The 20,409-nt window shown below is 46.8% G+C and overlaps 2 protein-coding genes and 1 long non-coding RNA gene across 10 annotated transcripts in view; 2 read left to right on the plus strand and 1 right to left on the minus strand.

Annotated features, from left to right (window-relative positions):
- Window positions 1–4,044, plus strand: part of grid2ipb (glutamate receptor, ionotropic, delta 2 (Grid2) interacting protein, b) — a 71,976-nt gene extending 67,932 nt beyond the window's left edge. For all 5 annotated transcript variants that reach the window (XM_069180910.1, XM_069180909.1, XM_069180911.1 and 2 more), the window contains one exon: window positions 475–4,044. In XM_069180910.1, the coding sequence (XP_069037011.1) occupies window positions 475–546 (72 nt within the window). In that variant the 3' untranslated portion in view covers window positions 547–4,044. The remainder of the gene's footprint in view (window positions 1–474) is intronic.
- Window positions 4,045–4,141: 97 nt separating this feature from the next.
- On the plus strand, window positions 4,142–17,505 carry slc5a11 (solute carrier family 5 member 11). Of its 2 annotated transcripts, none has more exons than XM_015360257.2 (16): window positions 4,142–5,181; window positions 6,725–6,890; window positions 7,700–7,771; window positions 8,215–8,319; window positions 8,545–8,604; window positions 9,536–9,640; window positions 10,489–10,594; window positions 11,102–11,182; window positions 12,068–12,273; window positions 12,669–12,804; window positions 13,706–13,813; window positions 14,426–14,576; window positions 15,292–15,460; window positions 15,673–15,888; window positions 16,052–16,199; window positions 16,619–17,505. In XM_015360257.2, the coding sequence occupies exons 2-16, from the start codon at window positions 6,759–6,761 to the stop codon at window positions 16,843–16,845; spliced, it is 2,022 nt and encodes a 673-aa protein (XP_015215743.2). In that variant the 5' UTR covers window positions 4,142–5,181; window positions 6,725–6,758; the 3' UTR covers window positions 16,846–17,505. The 2 variants fall into 2 exon arrangements, with proteins under 2 accessions (XP_015215743.2, XP_006637322.3); XM_006637259.3 differs by lacking the exon at window positions 4,142–5,181 and adding an exon at window positions 5,326–5,851.
- A 128-nt stretch (window positions 17,506–17,633) lies between these two features.
- LOC107079027 (uncharacterized) lies at window positions 17,634–19,816 on the minus strand. Of its 3 annotated transcripts, none has more exons than XR_001480004.2 (4): window positions 19,380–19,815; window positions 19,108–19,203; window positions 18,794–18,930; window positions 17,634–17,722 (listed from the first exon to the last, which is right to left on the minus strand). It is a non-coding gene; the product is annotated as an uncharacterized lncRNA (long non-coding RNA). The 3 variants fall into 3 exon arrangements; XR_001480005.2 differs by lacking the exon at window positions 17,634–17,722 and adding an exon at window positions 18,641–18,659 and having other exon boundaries at window positions 19,380–19,816; XR_001480003.2 differs by lacking the exon at window positions 17,634–17,722 and having other exon boundaries at window positions 18,685–18,930; window positions 19,380–19,813.
- Window positions 19,817–20,409: the final 593 nt, after the last annotated feature.

The following is a 20,409-nucleotide window of genomic DNA, read 5'->3' on the forward strand; positions in this document are numbered from 1 at the left end:
CCATAGTGACCTAGTTGCCTGAGCAACACAGTGACCCCTTTGGCCTCATTGGGCAGTTGCAGTCACGAGGAGCTGTCAGGGAGGGGGGGCATGCCTCTCCTCCAATCAGAGCCGACCCTTTCCCCGTGTGCGATCACAGGGTCCTTAGCTGCCAGCTGAGACGTGAAAAGCACACGACTAGCTTTCCCACGTCGTCGGGCACAACGGAAACAATTGGTGATTCTAATACTTTTTTAAAAAAAGATAGAGTAGAGGAAATCTTTTAAAGACTGTTTAATCATTAGTCAGTGAATCACAGAAGTGACAGGATAATGGCCATAAAATCACGTCAATGGCTCCTCAATGGAGTGGAACTTTAAAGAGTAACTCTGTTGTTCAAGTTAGCAAGCCCGTGGGGAGAGGAGTCTGTTAACGAGTCACGGAGAGGGCAGCGGGGTGTAACAGGATGCGCACGCGTGTCGTTCTTGATTTCAGAGAGCTTTCAGCGAGACGCAGGCGACCGAGAACCCAAGAAGTCCGCGTGTGGCTTCCCCGTTGGCCTGGTGAGAGGGAGGGGGCACCTCTGCCACTCATCCACACATGGTGCCAAAAGGAGTGCAGGCTGTTCAGAGAAAGCCACAAAGGAACTGTTTTTTTTGCCCTGAAGCAAAAACAAAAAAAAGACTGCAGAAATGCGAAAAAATGGAAATCTCGGAACCAGCTTGCCAATTTCCAACAAAAAAAGGATATTTACAAGATACAGTATACATGTTTTATATTTAATTCTGTGCTGGCAAGTAGGTTACTTAGCAGGAAGTGTACATAAGCTGTCATTGCTACTGCAGAAGTGTTTATACAGCGCGTTGGGCAACATTCACCCTCCTGGGACGAATCTTAAAGGTAATGCTTTGCTTTTGAGCTGTAGAATTGAACACCCTAACAATAACCACAGACCACTTCATGTGTACCGAGCCATTCCTGTCTTACATCCGACTCCCACATTTTTCAGGTTGAACTGATTTGCATTTCTGACCAAACTTAAGTTTCGATTTACAGCATTTTCCCACGTAAATCTCCCATTCCTGCAGCGAGCTAGTCTTTTATTGTAAATACTGTGTATATACTCCTGTCACTGTATTTTTCAACTTGACTAAACTATAATATTTTGTGCATACAGGATTAATCCAAAGGCTAAAAACTATATCCACTAGCTGGTAGAATACTGTCAAGAAAATGTCACCAGAATCTCCTTTTCCAGTGAAAGTGAGCATTGTTTCGAAGCAAAGCAGATGAGCTCTACTATTTTTCTGTCTTTGAAATTATACAAGTGGGGCGCTTTGTACAAATCTGGGCCTGTCAGTAGACTTCTTTACTAATCTGACACTTTACAAACTGCACATACCGTCAGATTCCTGTAAATCATCGCAAAGGCGATGAAATCAAAATACCCATTCTCACTTTGTGAAAGGGCTGTTTTTTTGTGTGGGATTTGTGAGTGCTCACAGTTCCCACCCTTTCAGGCCAGTCTGCTGAAGGTAATGTGCAATTGATTTATTCAGAGATTTAACTAAGAATAAGGATCAAACTCCTTACCCGGTCCTGAACTACGTACAGCCTTCCACTTGTATAGTTTAAATATTTTAAAATAATCCACTTACCTGTACAGTCCAAGGAAATCTTTAAGTCTCTCTTAGTCTATAATTTCTGTGAAAATAGCTAAAAGAAAATCTTGTCAACTGCTACACTGGTTGACAAATTTTATTAATGCTCTAACTTAGTAAATGTAAATCAGTAGAGGCACTTCTAATGATCTGAGTGAGGAAACCGACAGCAAGGCTATGGCACTGTATGTGATGTACTGTATATGATTTTGGGACTTGTTTTTTTGACTGGTTGAACCTGTCCTCGTTCACTTTGCCACGTGAATCATGAGGGTAACGTTCAGCTTTGCGGTGCTGTCTGATGTGCTGTGTCTTCCCCACTTCCTGTGGGGATACTTGGGTAAAACGAAATTGGTTGTCCATAGCCGAATGAGGAGACCACCTATCTTCAATGATGATGCACTGAGCTGGCTGACAGATAAGTATTTAACAGAAATGACCGACTTTTCCTCATGCTGTGTAGTTTTTAGCTCCTCAATTTGTGTAATGTCCCTTGCTTCCTAACATCAGGCATCTGTTTCTGTGCAATGAATTTTTTATTGATACGTTTGTATCTTTGGTTGCCAGTACATTTTCAGTCCTCTGTGCTTCCTCTTAAAGGCTAATTTTCACCAAATAGGAGACAGGGGGGCTGTCCCCCTGCCCCCCCCATCCCAGGTGGACTGGGGTCACAGCTTGTCTGGAGTGGTGGGAGGGGGTGTGGTGGCCGCCCGCTCACACTGCAGAGAGGAAACGAGACGCTCTGGTGTGCAAACCAGGCTGTGGTCATTTCTGAAACTGAGTGCAGATTCATCTGTCCACATACATTGTGCTTCAGGGGCAATCCTCAGTCCTGATGACCAGCAGGATGATAAACAACTCACTCTTGTAACTGACATTTGTGATTCAGAAGGCGTACCTAACAAAATATGCCGTGTATTGTCCTGTATGTGTCAATGTTTATTCTCAAACATCTTTGGCAGTCTTACTTAGCTGTTGGTAATTAGAGGCATAAAGGGCATCAAAAGTATTCCATGAAGACAATACTGTTTGTTGTTTCTTTGGTTTTGAAAAGGTGTTCTTACAGATTTTTGTGTGGTTTACCTAGGACAAAAGTACTCTGAGAAAGACTTTGATATTCGAGGTCTACTATTATTATGATTTCTCTGGCCCTCTAGTGATTCTCTCTGTTGGCCGTAGGACATAATGTCGTTTAATTAAGGATTACAAGTTCATTCTGATCAACAGAGTGTGCATAGCAGTCATTTCTGTTGAACACAAAAGTTCGTTTGAATTACATTTTGTGTGATTGTTCAGCTTGTTGGCAGAATCTGACTGACAACAATGAAGTAAGCTTGAGGTATCATCACTCCTTCTTTAGACAGACTAACTTCTAAACTTCAGCTTGTTGAAATTGGTCTGGATATTCGTTATATATGTTCTGCCAGAGACATTGGTTTATAATGCTCTTCACAAAGAGACATTAAAACCACAGTATTCAGACTTGCATATGACAACTGATGTATTTGGCACCCTTCCTCGGTTTTGGGTGATTATAGAATCATATTGATAATATCCAGAAAATCCTAAATAAACCATTAGACAACTGCGGAACTGTTTTTCTGTGTTACAAAAACAGAACTAGGCTCTGATGGGAGATGACCTAGAATGTTCTAATCTAATACAATCTAATGTATTAGAATCCTAATACATTTCCACTCTGAATAGAATTATATTAGAGCGTTTGTACCACACTTCAGTATACTTGCAGTGCAGATCTGGCATCAAGCCTCAACAGACTGGCGGTTATGTTTCCAGAGCTGTTGTTTAGGGAACCTCAGTGACATGACCCATTCTCACCTAAATCCCAGTGTTGACAACATTATTAGTCGGAATTACTTCGGTTTTCCCGTGACATTTCCGTGCCAGGACCAAAATACAAGCCCATTTCATTTCGCTGTTCGAGAGCTTCGCCATTTTTTTGCTACTACTAATCGCTACTAATGCAGAAGCATTAGAGGGCAAGAGAACATCAGTTCACATTGCTGTTGCCACATACAGTACGCAGTATTAGAACTATAAAGTATTTATAAGCGACATAAAATGTGCTTGCATGTATAACACATTAGGCATGTAGAGTATTATTATTAATATTATTACAGCCAGTAATATAATTTCTTCCTTGAATTATGTTTAATTCTGCAATTATTTGTTTTTTTTATTTATTTATTTTTGTCTTCCCTTCTTTTAGTTAAGCAGAATTCCTGTTTTTACTGTATAAAGCTCAGTATTGACTTGTGTGTTACAGTAGGTGTGGGTCTTGGTACGGCTTATGGCTACGCCGAAGAGTCGCAGTTTTGTATTGTGTACAGCGATGTAGACAGCAAACGCTGGCCAATAAAAACCTATATGACGCGTAAACGTTCTCCGGCGTCACTGTGTCGTTCTCATGGAGAGTGCACAACCCCACACACAATTTACACCAGCGCCTGACAAGTCGTCATCCTTGTTAGAGGAAACCACAAAAACCATGGTGCTGTCTGCTGCCCGTTTTCCGCGCAGGGGATTCAGGCCGGGTGACAAGCCCATCCTCCCAAACGGAAGAACTGGACGGCGGTGCTGGGTGATGTTCACTTCTGAAGAAAATGTCAACATTGAAACCAGCGCCAGCCTGCACGGCTAGTTTATGGTTGGGGGGGCAGTTTATTTTAACCACCTTTATAAACCACACCGGGGATAACCAAAACAAGCTGGAGAACATTAGTGGAATGATAATTTTACTGAGGACGTCTCTTTATTAAATCGATAACCAGACAAAAAAGACACACAGTCCAGTATTGCGCTCAGCTTGGAAGAGCTCACCCAATTTGTGACCAAAGCGAGTTGTCAGTAAAAGATGTGTTTTTGAGAGTCCCACAGAAATTACTTTGATGGACGTGCAGTTCTCAGGTTTTTCACGGTATCTGAATATTGAAATAAGTTTAGAGGTTGATCAGTAAAAGGGTATGAGAAACAAAAATCTTTGCTAAATTTGTATCACGTACTGGTTTAGCCCATCCTGAAACCCATTTGAGTTGCTTGCTTCTGTGTGTAGCGAATAAACTTTTTTTTTTTTACTGTGTATAGACTGTCACCACATATCAAGGGCTACAGCGAGTAGAAATAGCTGCAGAATTATTGAAGCTTTTAGTATGAATGGCACCTGCAGCACACAAAAGATGCAGGAACTGTACAGAAAGAAAAGCTACCCTTCCCCGCTATCCTTGACACAGAGGCCAATCAAACAGAGGGAAGACCTCGCCGGGAAAATGAAATCGCATTACTACCACCCTCGTTTTTACCTAAAGGAAGCCAGTCGGAGCAACCTGCGTGTACAGTAAGAGCAATTAACCTCCCGGCCAGCTGACGGAAAGCCAGCCTGTATAGGATCGGCCTGGCTGATAGCGAGGAGCCGCGGAGACGCGGTCAAGTCCAGCCGGGCCGCGGAGGGAGAGAGGCGGGCCGGCCGTCGGTCCCTGTGCCGCAGACGCTCAGCCTCAGCTCAGTCAGATGGAGAAGGCAGGTGAACCGGTTGGAAACAGGTGGAAAATAATACAGCCTGAGTCGTAGCTGGGGTGCAATAGAGGCAAGGTTATAGTGGTATGGTATAACCTGAAACCCTTATAATTTAGGGTTTCAGGTTATACCTATTATATATAATTAATTAATTTAACTTGGGAGGTCTGGCAAACTCGGTTTACTGAATGGAATCGACAAAAATACGATAGAAACCTAACTAAAATAACGATAAACGCCGACGTTTCAACGTGGGAGCCATGTTGCGCATCCCCGATGAATATCTCGATTTCGACCCATAAATCGCTCATTCTCACCGAGAATTACAGCAGGTCATAAACACACACACACACATGCTTCAGTGCTAATGACTGCGCGTCTGGAGCTGAGGCTGACTTCTCATTACGAAAGAATGCTACACTTCAGCTGGGGTGTAAATCGATAACGGAGTGTCACCTGGTGGAGTTTGGACCAAACTCCTTAGAGGGCTAAAGTTCAGTCGCTGGCGGACTGGCAGGCGAGATGAACTAGGGATTTAAATGGGCGAGAAGGAAGGGGGGAACGCGAAAAAGACAGGGACGATATTACAACACACACACACAGGTTCAAAGCCTGCATGGGCTGTCAAACTCACACCATCCGCGAAGACCCTGACGCAGTCACACGCTAATGACACGGTAAGTCCCGAAACGCATTTGCTTTTGATTCCATTACAAGTACAGTTTTTACCTTTCCACTTCTCAGTTTCTTGAGTCTTGTCCCCAGATCGCCGAAAAAAAGTTTATTAGTTATTCCAGTCCCCTCAGTGTGGGCCTCCTGACCAGCAGAACGCCAGACCATTGCGCTGACAGGTGATTTCTGCACTGGTCGGGAAGGGAGGTTTTGCATAACCTTACAGTCATACATAAAGGAACAGGGAGGCATTCGAAGAGCGTGAAAGAGCAAATCGTTTTCACACAAAAAAACAAGTCTGTGTTAGGATTTTATTGAGATGCAGAGACTGCATAAATAATTGCCGGGTGAGGTCTACAAGGACTGTTCTAGAAAGACGATGCACTGGGGAAATGAATTGGGTTAATACTGTACTTCTTGGTGTTGCCCTTTGCCTTTTCGCAAAGGCGGCAGTGAGCTTGCGTATTCTGAATATTACGTTGGTAATTGGACAGCCCACTTACAGCACAGCATCCCTCCTGGGAACCTTCCAGAGTCGAGCAAGTGGCTTCACTGGGATGCTTCTCCACAGTTTGGGCAGAATATAGCGACACTGCTCCGTGGGATTTGTGTGACAGGTGCACACCCACTGTGTAACAATGTGTTACTGTGTTACAAGCACTCTGGGAGACAGGACAGATCAATGAAATGCTGGTTCCTTTCAGTGGGAAACACAGGCAGTCTGAAGGAATCCTGTAGGGTGTGTTGACACGATGGGAGAGATGGGGGTCCCTGCACACCTTGCCCGTGGAGTGGATAAGAAGTGGGGTGTATGTGTATTGGGGTACAGGGGGGTTCGTGAGGCTTATCCTGATGTGTTGTTCTATGTTGTGTTCCAGACCCAGGCTCCTTTAACCTTTGACCTTTGACAGCATGGACCCAACGCCGGTATCCCACGTATCCACGCCCGGATCTCCGGGCTCTTCCCGCCCAGAATCCCTGGCTATCGCTGACATCGTGGTGCTGGTCCTGTATTTCCTGTTTGTCTTGGCTGTGGGGCTCTGGGTAATACACAGTTGTCATTGCTTAATCGGAGGCTGCTCACTTCTAAGTATTTTGTTTGATCATTTTTAATCCATGATGTTTAATTGTAAACTCCTCATTTTTAATACATGAATTCCGTAAACTCTAAGGGGGCCAGAGGTCAGGGTTCTGGAAGGTTGCGGGTTCGAATCCCAGGTGAGACAGTGCTGTTGTACACGTGAGTGAGATACTGCACCTGAATGGCTCCAGTAAAATACATAGCTGTGTAAACAGGTACAAATTTAACTTCCTTTGGATAAAACCATCAGCCACATAAAATTAGTGGTAAGTACTGCAGTGATGCCTGGGCTGCTCTAATGTAGATCACAGCTTTGTTTGTGTAAAGGGAAGTTAATTGTTTCAGTGGTGTCACTGTAATTAAGGCAAAGAGGTGATTGATTACCTATCCTTGACTGTTGCCTGCTGATTAGCCCGTCTTTATAAATAGATACAAACGTCTTTATAAATAGATACAAATGGAAGTTGCTTTAGATAAAAGCATCACCCAAATATATAAGCAATGAGTGTGAGTTAAAGGTTATTGCCTAATTTAACTCAAACGATACTGATCACATCCTCGGTGTAGGTGTTTTTGAAGTCTTTGTTGATGGCCGATGTACTAAATGATTTCCTCCTTCAATTCGATTGGCGCAGCCGTTTCTCTCCTCCTGATCTGCTGCCCAGTGGGGCTGCTGGTGCAGAATGCTTGTCAGAGGAAGGCTGGACATGCTGGGTTTGTGCGCTTGGGGGTGTGGATTTAGCGGACCTGACTCTGTCTCTCTCCCGTCTAGTCCATGTGGAAGACGAAGAGAAGCACAGTGGACGGGTACTTCCTAGCTGGGAAGAGCATGGTGTGGTGGCCGGTGAGTATGGAGGACGTCACGGATCATGATCGCAGCGATTGTTCAATTCCAGTTGAAGTATCGTACATATTATACTCTCTCCCTCTCTTGATGTTTAGGAGCAATTTGTAGTTCATTGTCGGTGAGTTGAGCACCGCATGTACAGGTATGAACTGCTATGTCCTCATGAGAAAGGTTGCACAGAAAAACAATACCCCAGACTTTCTTTTATTTAAACTGCACCTGGAACGGCTGGGAGATGTGGGGCCCATTTGCTTATGCAGTTTGGATAAAACACAGTTGAGGATATTCTGAGCATGCTGGCCGGCTCTCTTAATGAGTGGTGATGTCTTTGCGCTCTGCATGAACTGGTGTAACTGGGATCCGAGCACTGCCTCGCCTTCCCGCCTCCCGGGCTCCGGGGGCAGATCTCTGTCAGCTTTTCCGCCTCTTTGCCCCGGCAGGTGGGAGCGTCTCTCTTTGCCAGTAACGTGGGGAGTGGGCATTTCATAGGACTGGCGGGATCGGGGGCCGCGTCTGGCATCGCCGTCACCGCGTACGAATGGAACGTAAGATATCCGTTCTTTTTTTCGAATGGAAAAAAAAAAAACCCTTCATTCTTGTGTTTCTGTTTTTGGCCCACTGCTCGGGTGGGACTTTTTAGTCTCTCTAAGATGGGGAAGGGCACAGGAACCATGTGTATTTGTGCTTTTCAGATCTTAGGGCTTGGAGGAGTCCTGTGTCAGGTGTGCCCTGCACTGTCTAACCTCCTCTTGTTCTGGTTTTCCCCACAGGGCATGTTTATCGTGCTGCTGCTGGCCTGGCTTTTTCTGCCCATCTACATCGCTTCTGGGGTGAGACTGCAGACTGGGGGCTACACTGTGGTTTGTACTGCCCAGCTGCAGTCCAAACTCATTACCAAAACACCCCACAGCTAACAATCCCTGGCTGTCTGGACCCACAATGTCTTCTAGTCTGCATGCTTTGGAGCACCTATCTCTAAAACAAATAAAGGGCGGAGCGGTGGCTCTGTTGCTAAGGATCTGCTTCTGTGGCTGGAAGGTTGCCAGTTCAAATCCTGCAGCCAGCAGAAGAATCCTACTCCGTTGGGACCCTGAGCAAGGCCCTTAACCCTACTGCTCCAGGGGGGCCATATACTGTAAGTGGCTGACCCTGCACTCTGACCCCAAGCTTCTCTCCCTGTCTGTGTGTCTCATGGAGAGCAAGCTGGGGTATGTGAAAAGACAAATTCCTAATGCAAGAAATTGTATATGGCCAATAAAGTGATCTCTCTATCATCCCGTAATGGAAACCTTGATGTAAACCAATAATTGGCTCATTAGATTTCATTGCGGACGATTTAAGACCTGGAAATGTGTAACTTTTTAATGTCAGCTGAAGCTTTTTGTTATATCGGTGTTAAGTTAATGGAGAGCTCACCAGCAATGCCAGGCCAATGATACTGGTGTTCCTAGTAATGAGGAACGATGAATTGGACCAGGTGAATAGGTCATCGTAATTTACTGTACTTGATTAGTTAAGAGCTTATTAGATTAGTAGTCCTTAAGAAAAGGAGATTTCCGCCACTGAAATAGGTGCATCAGAATCCCATATACAACACATCACACAGACACAATGGCAGAGAACTCCTCCTTTATTATCGCTGGGCCATTTTGAAATGTGGATACTGTTCCCAGTGCTGTGACTCAGAAATTTGTTCTTGCTCACTTGCTGGTGCATCACTGTGGCTATCCCTTCTGTTGTTTTTTCTTATCTCGCGCCCAGGTGACGACCATGCCCGAGTATTTGCAGAAGAGGTTTGGAGGGAAAAGGATCCAGTTGTTCATTGCTATTTTGTATTTGTTCATTTACATCTTTACCAAAATATCGGTGAGTGGGGAGAAAAAGACAGGCCTTACATTTGAAAAGGATGAAAAGGGTCAAACTCGGACCTGTTCTTTGACAGCTCGTCGGGGCAGAGCTCACCCTCGGTCCTGTAGCACTAAGGAACTAATCTGACATATTAGTGATTTTACAGTAGTTTCCCAAATAATTAATGGCCCAGCCACTGTTTTTTTTACTATATCTAAGCAGCATTTTTTTGCACATCATGAACTGTAGGAGGTCTCATAAAAAAGGTATATCCTAAGTTTGTGATGTAAGGTGAGTGAGTTAATTCACTATTCTGCCATCCTTAGAAGAGACTTGAAAAGAGGGTCTGCAGAAATACAGCTGTGGTGCCCTCTCTGTTGCTCTCATGCTGTGGCCCAAAGCCCATCACATTTTAAAGGTCTCTTTCAGTGATTAACTTCTTAATCCAACTATTGGAGTTTTTTAACGAAGGTTTGTGAGGGATGACAACAAACCAAGTTCAATAAGACTCGGGTGTCAGTAATTAGCGATCATTATTTCCTCTTCTAAAGCACTATAAGTACTGCATGTGATCCACTTCTCTCCCTTACATACGTCTTTGGCATCCCATCTCCCCCTCTGCAGCTGCCCCTTGGTTGCTCCACCCTCAGCATGGGGGTCCCAGCCTCCTCATCCTCTGGCCAGAAGGCCAGCCCTCTGTCAAGCCAAGTTAAAGCTGAATTGTGACCAAATGTGCCCAGATCCTTTCAGTACACTTAATTCTGGGGTGTTGTTATTCCTAATGAACGTGAGAATGTGGATGTGACTCTTGAGTTGAGTGACGCTCTACTTTAATATTTTGCCCGGGTGTCCCGGGTGTCTTCCAGGTGGACATGTACGCAGGAGCTGTGTTCATCCAGCAGGCCTTGCAGTGGGACCTGTACCTGGCTGTGGTCGTGCTCCTGGTCATCACTGCCTTGTACACTGTAGCAGGTAGAGGGTTGCCACATCCACCCATAAAAAGTCCATAAAACTGTTTCGTGTCACCTGGGGAAGGACAACAAGCACAACACAAAAATTGACTCTAAAACTGGATGTGAAACCACGGTCCTCACTTCCTTAAGTTGATCAATCACTTAACATTCTAAAGTCATTTAGAGGCAATTCTTCAGTTCCATGCACTTGATTCAGCTAATAGTACAAATATCATCAGCCCTGTTCCTACACAGTTTTTTTCTTGTATCCAACACCTACATAAATGAGTTACTTTTTGTTTGTATTTAGCGGTTGAGCCTTGAGCAAATCTATCGTTCCTGCAAGCCCAGGACTCTGTAGGGCTGGCTGCTGCTACAATATGAGGAGTATGAGGCTGGGAAACATGGTGATGTTTCCCCTAAATGCGCTCAGCAGAACAGTTGGGTAACAGGTCAAACAAGAGCCTGAAGAAGCTCTATCAGCATGTCTGCTCCCGGTGCAGTCACTGTGTTTCTGTGGTTGCAGGTGGCCTGGCTGCAGTGATCTACACAGATGCTCTTCAGACTGTCATCATGCTGATCGGCGCCCTGATCCTCATGGGCTTCAGTAAGTGTGTCCTGTGCCCTGGCGGCCCCTCAAAGCCCCAAAGCCCTCAGGAGTTCACACTGACCTCCCCAGTCGGAGTCCTGCCCAGCCCTTCTCCCCTGCTTCCCACTTCCACTAAAACGAGCACAAGGTTGATATGAAGGGCTGTGTGCAGGCCTGTTTTGTAAATCTAAATGTAGTCTATAGTCTTTGTTTTTAAGAGCTGCATAAGGACTGTTTAAATCTCACAATGTAAGGTTCATTTCCTAACAGAATAGCATGAAGTCGGCCATTGAGGTGATACACTGTAATAATAATTGCGCTTTTCTGGACACTCCACTCAAAGTTCTTTACAGTTAATGTAGACTCCCCTCCACCACCACCAGTGTGCAGCCCCACCTGGATGACAGCAGCCAGAGTGCACCAGTATGCTTCCCACACACCAGCTATCAGTGGGGAGGAGAGCAGAGTGATGAAGCCCATTCATAGATGGGGATTATTAGGAGGTCATGATTGGTAAGGGCCAGGAGGAAATTTGGCCAGGGCGCCAGGGTAACACCCATACTCTTTTCAAGAAACTCCCTGGGATTTTTATTGGCCAAAGAGAGTCAGGACCTCGGTTTTACATCTCATCCGAAGGATGGCACCTTTTTTAACAGTAGAGTGTCCCCGTCACTATACTGGGGCATTAGGAGCCACACGGGCTGCCACCTACTGGCCCCACTAACACCTCTTTCAGCAGCAGCCTCAGCTTTCCCAGGATGTCTCCATCCAGGTACTGGCCAGGCTCACACCTGATTAGCTTCAGTGGGCTGCCAGTGGTGATATGGCTGCTGGCTATATCACTCTGTCCCCTCGAACCCAGATTCTGAAGGTCTCTGCTGCTGCCTGACTGTGTCTCTTCAGGCTTTTCGGCAGTGGGGGGCTGGGAGGAGCTGCACAACAAGTACTGGGAGGCCATTCCTGAGATCCGAGACCCCAACACCACCTGCGGCCTGCCCAGACCAGATGCCTTCCATCTTTTCCGTGACCCTGTGACCTCTGACCTGCCCTGGCCGGGTATCCTGGTGGGGATGACCATTCCATCCATATGGTATTGGTGTACTGACCAGGTGACTAGCCCCACTTTCCATGACAGTCGTACTCTGTATTAACCAATTGCCTGTATTGCCCGGGCCACTCACTTACTTTGGCCTCCTGACCCTTCCTTGATGATGATTTTCATCTAGAGAGCCAACGGCGAGATGACGAGACAGCTGTCAGTATCTGCTTCTTGCTTTGTGCTGGCTGGTCGTTCATTATAATGTGTGTGGCTTCTGGACGAAATAGAGTAGCTTTAGGTTAAGTTGCATAAATAAGAGTGTAGTGGATATTCTATTAAGGATCATTTGCTATAAAATGAGGTTCTGCAGAATGCTAATAAATCATCTATACGGGGTTCTGAGCTCAGGCCTGAGGCTTTGCATGGACAAAGACACGTGCCTTTTCTGTGTCTTTCTGAATGCAGGTAATCGTTCAGAGGTCTCTGGCAGCCAAGAACCTGCTTCACGCCAAGGGTGGCTCCCTGTTAGCCTCGTACCTGAAAGTGCTGCCATTTTTCATGATGGTGCTTCCTGGGATGATCAGCAGAATACTCTTCCCAGGTGAGGACTTTCCCTGGCAGGTGCAGTCATAACCTTCTGTTAAAGGGCTACGGCTGTCCCAGTTTCCTAGACCGGTTCTTAAATCTCAGTAACAACATTAACTCATTCACCATAAATAAATAAAAATAACACACTTTGAATGAAGCACAAAATGGTGAACTTGGTGAAAGTACTGTGAGTTGTCATGTTGTCGCAAACTTGCATTCGAGTTCCCACGAATTGCGAGGCGAAGTGGCCCTTCCTGCTCACTAGTCACTGTAATGACTAATGTAATCCGAACTACCAGCAAATAAGTACAGGTTGTGTAGCAGACACTTAACGGCAGAAATGTTCCAACGTTAACTCTGCATGCTGACCGCATGTAAGTATTACTGTATTTGCAGGCAAATCGAAATCGAAAAGTAATATTTTTATTGGATTAAAACAGATGTATTCATAAGCTTGCTTGTTTACAGTGCCATAAGGCCTCAACAAGTCACCAGACATTTTGTTGTCTCATTTTGAACCGTCCAATATGGTTCTGCACATACCTGGACATTTTGTCTAGTTTGTGATGTAAATTGGAGGTTTTACAGGTCACTGTCTCCATTTTTCTTTAATTGTGGTTTGAAATGCACTCATCGATGCTCGTTCTTTCTAACCCCAAAATATAAAATAGCGTTGAAATTCCCCTTTAAACCTGTGACAAGCTCCAGCCTGTGTCTCAGCGTACAGAGTTTTGGACTGTTTCACAAGGGGGTGGAAGGAGGAAATAGTAAGAAAAAAAAGGAATTAAGGGTTTGAAGGTGCAGAAAAGACTCCTTAGAAATTGAAGACCTACTTGCTGGAATGGGTAGATTTGCTTTTTCTTAGTTTGATGTCCATTTTCATGGCGATTCGTGTTGGGTGCCGTGCTTTGCAGATGAAGTGGCCTGCGGAGACCCAGTTGTATGCAAAGACGTCTGTGGAAATCCTGTGGGGTGCTCCGACATAGCGTACCCCAAACTGGTGATGGAGCTTTTGCCTACAGGTACGGCCGCAGCCAACAGCAGAGACTGGACTAGCCTTGTAGACGCGTCTTGTAGAGCCTCTCGTCATTGGACTCTAAAGATGCAACCTGCTAAGATCTTCTTTCATGTAAGGGTCATTTCTCTGTGTTGCACTATACATTTCAAATACTCTACAGGACCAAAAAATCGCAGGTAATGGTGCGTAACGTTATGGATTCAGGCTGTTTCTGTCGGTTAGTTCAGGTTGTCGTTAAGTCATGTCCTTAGGGTTCCACAGCTGGGCAAGAGTTTTAAGCCAGTGTAGAATCTCAGCGTCTGGAGTTGGCCTTAGATTGAAGAAAGGGGATAAACTGGTGACGTTAAGCGAGTATGAATTCAAATCTGAACTGAAAGGCAGGAGATTTCGTATCCCATAAGGCTCAAGGCTGAGGAGTAGGGGGTTTAGCTGCTGTAGTTGGTGTGAAATAAAAGAAAAAATGAGTTGCTCTCTAACATCAGCGCAGGCGGGCGTTACACCTCAGAGAATAATTGGGTGGAGACTCGGTGACATTGCCGATGACCTTGTCTGTCCTGTCAGCGACAGAGCCGATGATGAGGAGGAGGGTTTCGTTTCTCATGTTGGCTTTCCGCAGGCCTGCGCGGGCTGATGATGGCCGTGATGATTGCGGCCCTCATGTCCTCCCTCACCTCCATCTTCAACAGCTCCAGCACCATCTTCACCATCGACCTGTGGAGACACTTTCGCCCCTGGGCGACCGAGTGGGAGCTCATGATCGTAGGCAGGTAACGGGGCTGGGTGGAGGTGGGTGGGTGCAGTTTTTGGAGGATCTGGTGACTACAGGTGGTTTTACACATCAATGGGTTGAGCGGTGCAGGCCGAGCAACTGTGAAAAGGTCTTCATCCTTGAATGGACAAGCACATTGAAAGTGTGCCACTTCCTTCTTCTGCTTCAAGCCCCTCCTGGCTCAGGTCTGGTTTCGAACTCCACCTTTACCAACCACTTGAACGGGATGGATGCAGCGGCCTCTTCTTAGCTGTACCCTTGCTTGTGTTCTTGTTTGTGTGGAGGAGGGGTCGCTGCTCGTTTCTCCATAGAGACAAAGAGACAGTTCCTGCTGTACACACAGAGGTATAATCACAAGGCCCTCCTGCATAGCTGTTTTGAGATCACTGGCCCAGTGCTAGTTTCAGCAGGAAGTTGGAGGTTTTTTGTCCAAGTCTGGGGTTGGTGATGTTCCAACAGCAGCTGCCACCTCTCTTTAAGTCTCTCTGTACAGTTCATGTTGTTTGTAACATTGTCAGTATCCACGGTCTGTGTAGAGGCACCTCTTATGTACTGCATGCGATTTTCTACACATGCAAGGTGTGTGTGTGTGTGCTACTGCCAGCGCCATCCAGTGCGTAGAAGTATCTGTCTTGCTGCCCAAGGGTACGGTCGTGGTGTCTGGGTGTGTGCGCGGAGGTATCTTTACTGTGCCACGGGCATCTCTTGCGCAGGGTTTTTGTGCTGGTGCTGGTAGCGGTGTCCGTGTTATGGATCCCCCTGGTCCAGGCCAGCCAGGGAGGGCAGCTCTTCATCTACATCCAGTCCATCAGCTCCTACCTGCAGCCCCCTGTCGCCATCGTTTTCATGGCCGGCTGTTTCTGGAAGAGGAGCAGCGAGCAGGTACGCGAATGTCCCGGCTCCGTGCCGGGGTGGAGAGAAACGGGGACGAGGGGAGGATTCTTGAGGGTTTCGGAAAAGCGCAGCGGTTCAGGTAGAAGCTGAAGGTTATGGGGTAAATCTTCAAAGGACAGCCTATCTCAAACCCCTGATGCAGGCTGACGTTCTTCCGTCCTCCTCCTCCCCCCCTCCTTGCGCTCTGTCTCACGACTCAGGGTGCCTTCTGGGGCTTAGTGCTCGGGCTGCTGGCCGGCTGCGCGCGGATGGCCCTGGACTTCGTGTTCCCAGCACCACAGTGCCACGAGCCGGATGAGCGGCCCGGTATCGTCAAGTACATCCACTACCTGTACTTCTCCATCATCCTGTCCCTGTTCACGCTGGCCGTGGTTGTGATCGTCAGCCTGGCCACGAAGAAACCGCAGAGGGAACAGGTAAGTGACCAGTGCCTGGTACTTCTTTAGATTGCTTTGAAATCTACTTTAAACTGAGCAATCACAGGCCTAAGAGAACAGGCTTAGGCTTTTTGTTCACCCATTAGAAAGGGGTGCCTTTTTTTTCTTCTGACCTTCTTTCTTTCGTCCCTTGTGCTGACAGATCAGCCGTCTCACCTGGTTCACGAGGTTGGACCGAGCGGCTCCGTCCAGAGTGGAAATCGCCGTTCTGCCCGCTGATGGCGGGACTGCAGTGCCGGAGAAGGAGGCAGAGAGAGCCGGGAATGGAGGCGCGCCCAACCCGCGGAAGGGTGAGCTGCCTGGCGGGGTGTGGGGGCTGGCGGAGGCAAAAACGTCTGAGCTGAGGGATGAGGCTGTTGAATTCTGGGTAGAGGACTTCCTGTTTTGAGCATTGTAAATTTGAGTTGACCTATTGTGCAAGGAAGTCTTGTTAAATCCTTTTGAACCACAGAGAGTCACTTGAACATGCATCTGGCAACTATATTTAGGGAAAATTGCTAACAGTATCAACAGCAGACCAGCACTGAAGCTGTTCATGGAGCACTGATATATGATAAATTGTCAAGTGCCTTGTTATTCTAAATTCTACCTTTGGGGATTTAACGCCCAACAATCCTGGATAGCACACTGTGAAGGGGAGTTGTCAGGAAACAGCAGGAATAACGGGAGCTTCCCAGGAAACCTGATCAACCTGTCCTTTCCCAAGCAGAGTCCAGCTCGAGCCAGGCCAGCGAGGAAGGAGGCTCCCGCCTCAAGTCCGTCTTTCTCTGGGTGTGCGGGATGGAACGCAAAAGGGAAGGGGGCGGTCCCGTCTCGCCCCCGCCCGCCGTCGCTGTGTGCTCCCTGGCCGAGGACCCCTGCCTGAGACACGTGCTCAACGCCAACCTCCTCGTCTGCATGTGCGCTGCGGTTTTCCTGTTTGCGTACTTTGCCTAGCGGACGGCGCAATGAAGGCGGCCCACCAAAAAAATAAAACCCCAGGAGCGGGAGGCCCTCGCTCCCCAGCACTTCCAGAGTAACGAGACCTATCGCGATGGTGGCATACTCGGCCTCGGTGGAGACCATCAGAATAAAACCCAGTGCCTTAGCCCCTCAGGGGGTTGCAGTTTGAAGCCTCTGCCCCAGCCTGATGAAAAGCAGGCAGTGCAGCTCAACCCCGATGCACACGGTCCAGTCCCAGCAAGCCTTTCAATTGTCTTTGTGCATCGGGGGCCTTGGGAGACTGTGACTTCAAGGACAGGACATCAGCCAACATTCACTTTGTTCAACAAAGATGGCAGAGGGACTGTTGTAAGAAATCAAGACTGAGCTGAGGCTGGTATCTAGAGGAAACCCCATCTATCTTATCACTGCAGATTCTTCTAAGAGACCAGCAGCGAAGGCGTCGACCCATTCCATTCATTGTAGTTCTGCACTTCCACGGCGTTAATTTAGTCCGGGAAGATTATGATGAAAACGTTCAACAGCCGGTGTCTCATTTTAGTTAAAGATGAAATTCTCACAAAAGATATAATCCCCAATGCCAAGAATGAAGACTAAATTGCTTTAAATTTGAGTGAATAAAGAATAAACCAGATGACCCGTCTGCCACACTCATACAGTAATGTATTTAATCAGGTGAAGTTAATTTGCACATTTACTTTGTCTGAGAGAGCACAGTGAATAGAGGGGCTGGGGCTGGAGAGGGGCTGGGCGGTACCCAGGGGTTCCCATTGTGTGAGACCTGCAGATATGGGGACTATTTCTCATCTTCCATTTTGGTTCCCGATTGCCCCTTCTTTTCAGATGAGAAGTAGTAAAGGTTTATTTCATGCTAAAAAGAGACAAAAGGAAACAGTTTTGGCTGTGGAGCCTGTGGAGGGTGTACACTTCTTTTCAGCACAGAATAAACCCTTACTTGTTCCTTTGCAGCCTAAGGCACCTCCCTACTTGAACTTATTTCCAGATCATCTTTTACACTCCTCACATCATGAATTGTTAGTCTTAATTGATTGGTACCCACCAACAATGAGATGCATACATTGTATGAATTAGATAAAACTATAAAAGCACCTCACTATTTTTTTTTGTTTACAAAAAGAGGCACACAATGCATTTAGTACTCCCTGCCTTCAGCTGGAAAAAGATCTCGATTCTGGCAGCACTTGATAGAGGACAAGCACTCCAGGAAAAGCTACATTATAGAAGATAAAGAACAAAACTACAACTACAAAAAAAAATAGAATTCCAAAATCGTAAAAGAGGAGGAGGAGACTTTTTTTGCTTTAGGGGCGTTTGAACAAATATCTCAAAGGAGTGACTCTGAGTAGCACGCCCTATAGCTCAATCAGCTGAACCTCCGACTCTTCTACCTCTCTACCCCTGTGAGCCGGGTTCGAGTCCCGCAAGTCTCAGTTATTTTTCCTCACGCTCAGCGCACCCTCTTGTGATCGGGGCTTACACCCACCTCTTCAAGGCGCCGATTGGATAATACTGAACCCCGCCTCTAAAACCGTCACGCCCCCTAGTTACCATGGTAACTAGGTAACTAGAAGCGTTCTCTCAGCAGCGAGGTGCGTCAGCAGAGTGGGTTTCCTCAGGCCCGCAGAGGTGGGGGACAGAGGCTGTAGGCTAGGCCGCAGTCCCCTGGCTCCCAACTCCCCTGACCGGGACAACGCCAGCGCCCGGAGGCTGTAGCGCTGCGAGCCCCGTGGTGGGACCATTTAAAGGGGGGACCCGATTCAGGGTTCTCTACACCCCTGTACTCCCCCCTATCAGAATAATCAATCCAATTAACACATTCACAGCAGTTTATTACAGCATAAAAACCAATTACAATACACAGCGGTATTATTACATTGATATCCAGAGTCTCCTCTCCCTCGCCGGTGTCTTAATTAGCTACCTTTGTCGTCCTTTTCGCGCTCAGCAGGACTCAGGTTATAAATACGGGGCGGTTCTGGCCTCCTGGCCTGTGCAGGCTGGGGTCCCGGCTGATAGCGATATCTCGCTGCTCTCCTAGTCCATCGCTTTCCTCGGTTGCTGCAAAAAAAAAAAACGCATTAATTTTTCTTACAGGTTTTGCTGAAACCAGCAACATATGCTTAAAATGTTATCGTAGAAAAAAAACTCTACAGCGGGACAGTGGCAAAAGGCGTTTCAGGAGCAAGGTAACCGATTTCTCCCTCTCCTCGCACCGGGGGGTTTCAGTTTTCGTACCGGGTCTCGCACAGCTGGGTGCAGTTTCTTGCAGTCTGTTACGAGTCTCCCTCCCATTTCAATCCAAGCAGAGCGGTCGGTACGACTTCCTGCAAACTGTTTCGAGAGAAGGAAAACCCAGCTGGATCTAAATCTTTACAGCGAGGCCAGATACAAGTTAAACGGAACCACGGGACTTCAAAATCCGCCATCCCAGTGAAAGTGGTTCACTCCTGAGCTGCGCTTTCCTGACCGGGACTCCTGGCTTCTAGGAAGAAGAGACTCCGACTCACCTGTGAATCCGCCGCGGAGATCCAGTCACTCGGTACACGGGTGGGTCTGCGATCAGGTCTCCAGGCCACGCCGTGAAGGATAAAAAAAAAGCTGCTGTTTAAAGCCCAGAGACTCACCAATATACAGTAGAAGGTTTGAATGCAAACCAAAAAAAAAGTGTATTGTCTATTTAAAGCTATGAAATATGAAATTAGCAACGTAAAGAAGTTGTAGGCACTATTTTAATACCACGTTTCTCTTCGCAGAGTCGAAGCCACAAAACTTAGCCTGTAGCTCCAACGATCTCGAAATTGTTACCATTAAACCCCATTTTATTACATTTTCCACCCGCCCCGAAAAAAAGTGACAAACTTCGCCCGGAATCCCGCAATTCCTGTGAAACGGTTAACTTTAAAACCGTTTTTGCTTCCAAACTCGCTATTTCAAAGCGAAGAAGGGTCCCAGAACTGCTATAAATGAGCGAATTGAAGTCTAATTGCAGACCGGCCGCACCTGCCTTCTCAATCACACCCGGCCAATAGGGGCAGCGGATCCCGGAGCTGCTCGTCTCTGCTGTTAAACAGCGGAGTTTTCAAACAGCCAGTCTGCACGAATCCCACTGCATTGAGATTCCAAACATCTAACAGGGACAATTAAGTTCAAAGTTAAAGGTTTTAATCGGAGCTACTTAGCTTGCCACAACCAGCTCTTTATATAATGCAGATCCTGCTAATTATCAATTTAACAGTGCTGGGGGCCTCTACACTGTAACGCAGTGAATTGGAGAGGCTGCAAATAGCTCTGATTCCAGTATCAAGATCCCACCTTCACACTGCAATACAACACACTGACTTCACGCTGCCAGCTCCGTAAAGCTGCCCCCCCTATAAGCGGCACAAATGATGAACCGCGTTTGTTAGTGCTGTGTTTGTGCAGTTGAAAGTAGCGTTTGTGCTACTTTCGTTTCAGAAAGAAAAGGCCTAATTTCTTCGGGGACGTGACGTCACTGTGCCACCCTACAGCGGCTCAGGAGAACCGAACCGGTCTGAT

The sequence above is a fragment of the Lepisosteus oculatus genome, chromosome 19 (assembly GCF_040954835.1).
Source record: "Lepisosteus oculatus isolate fLepOcu1 chromosome 19, fLepOcu1.hap2, whole genome shotgun sequence".
NCBI lineage: Eukaryota > Metazoa > Chordata > Actinopteri > Semionotiformes > Lepisosteidae > Lepisosteus > Lepisosteus oculatus.

Excerpts from the sequence above, each read along its gene's own strand:
- slc5a11 (XM_015360257.2), top strand. The coding sequence starts at position 6,759 with ATGGACCCAACGCCGGTATCCCACGTATCCACGCCCGGATCTCCGGGC. Across the intron at positions 10,595-11,101 it reads TGCCTTGTACACTGTAGCAG|GTGGCCTGGCTGCAGTGATC; the intron begins GTAGAGGGTTGC and ends CTGTGGTTGCAG. Across the intron at positions 12,274-12,668 it reads GGTATTGGTGTACTGACCAG|GTAATCGTTCAGAGGTCTCT; the intron begins GTGACTAGCCCC and ends TTCTGAATGCAG.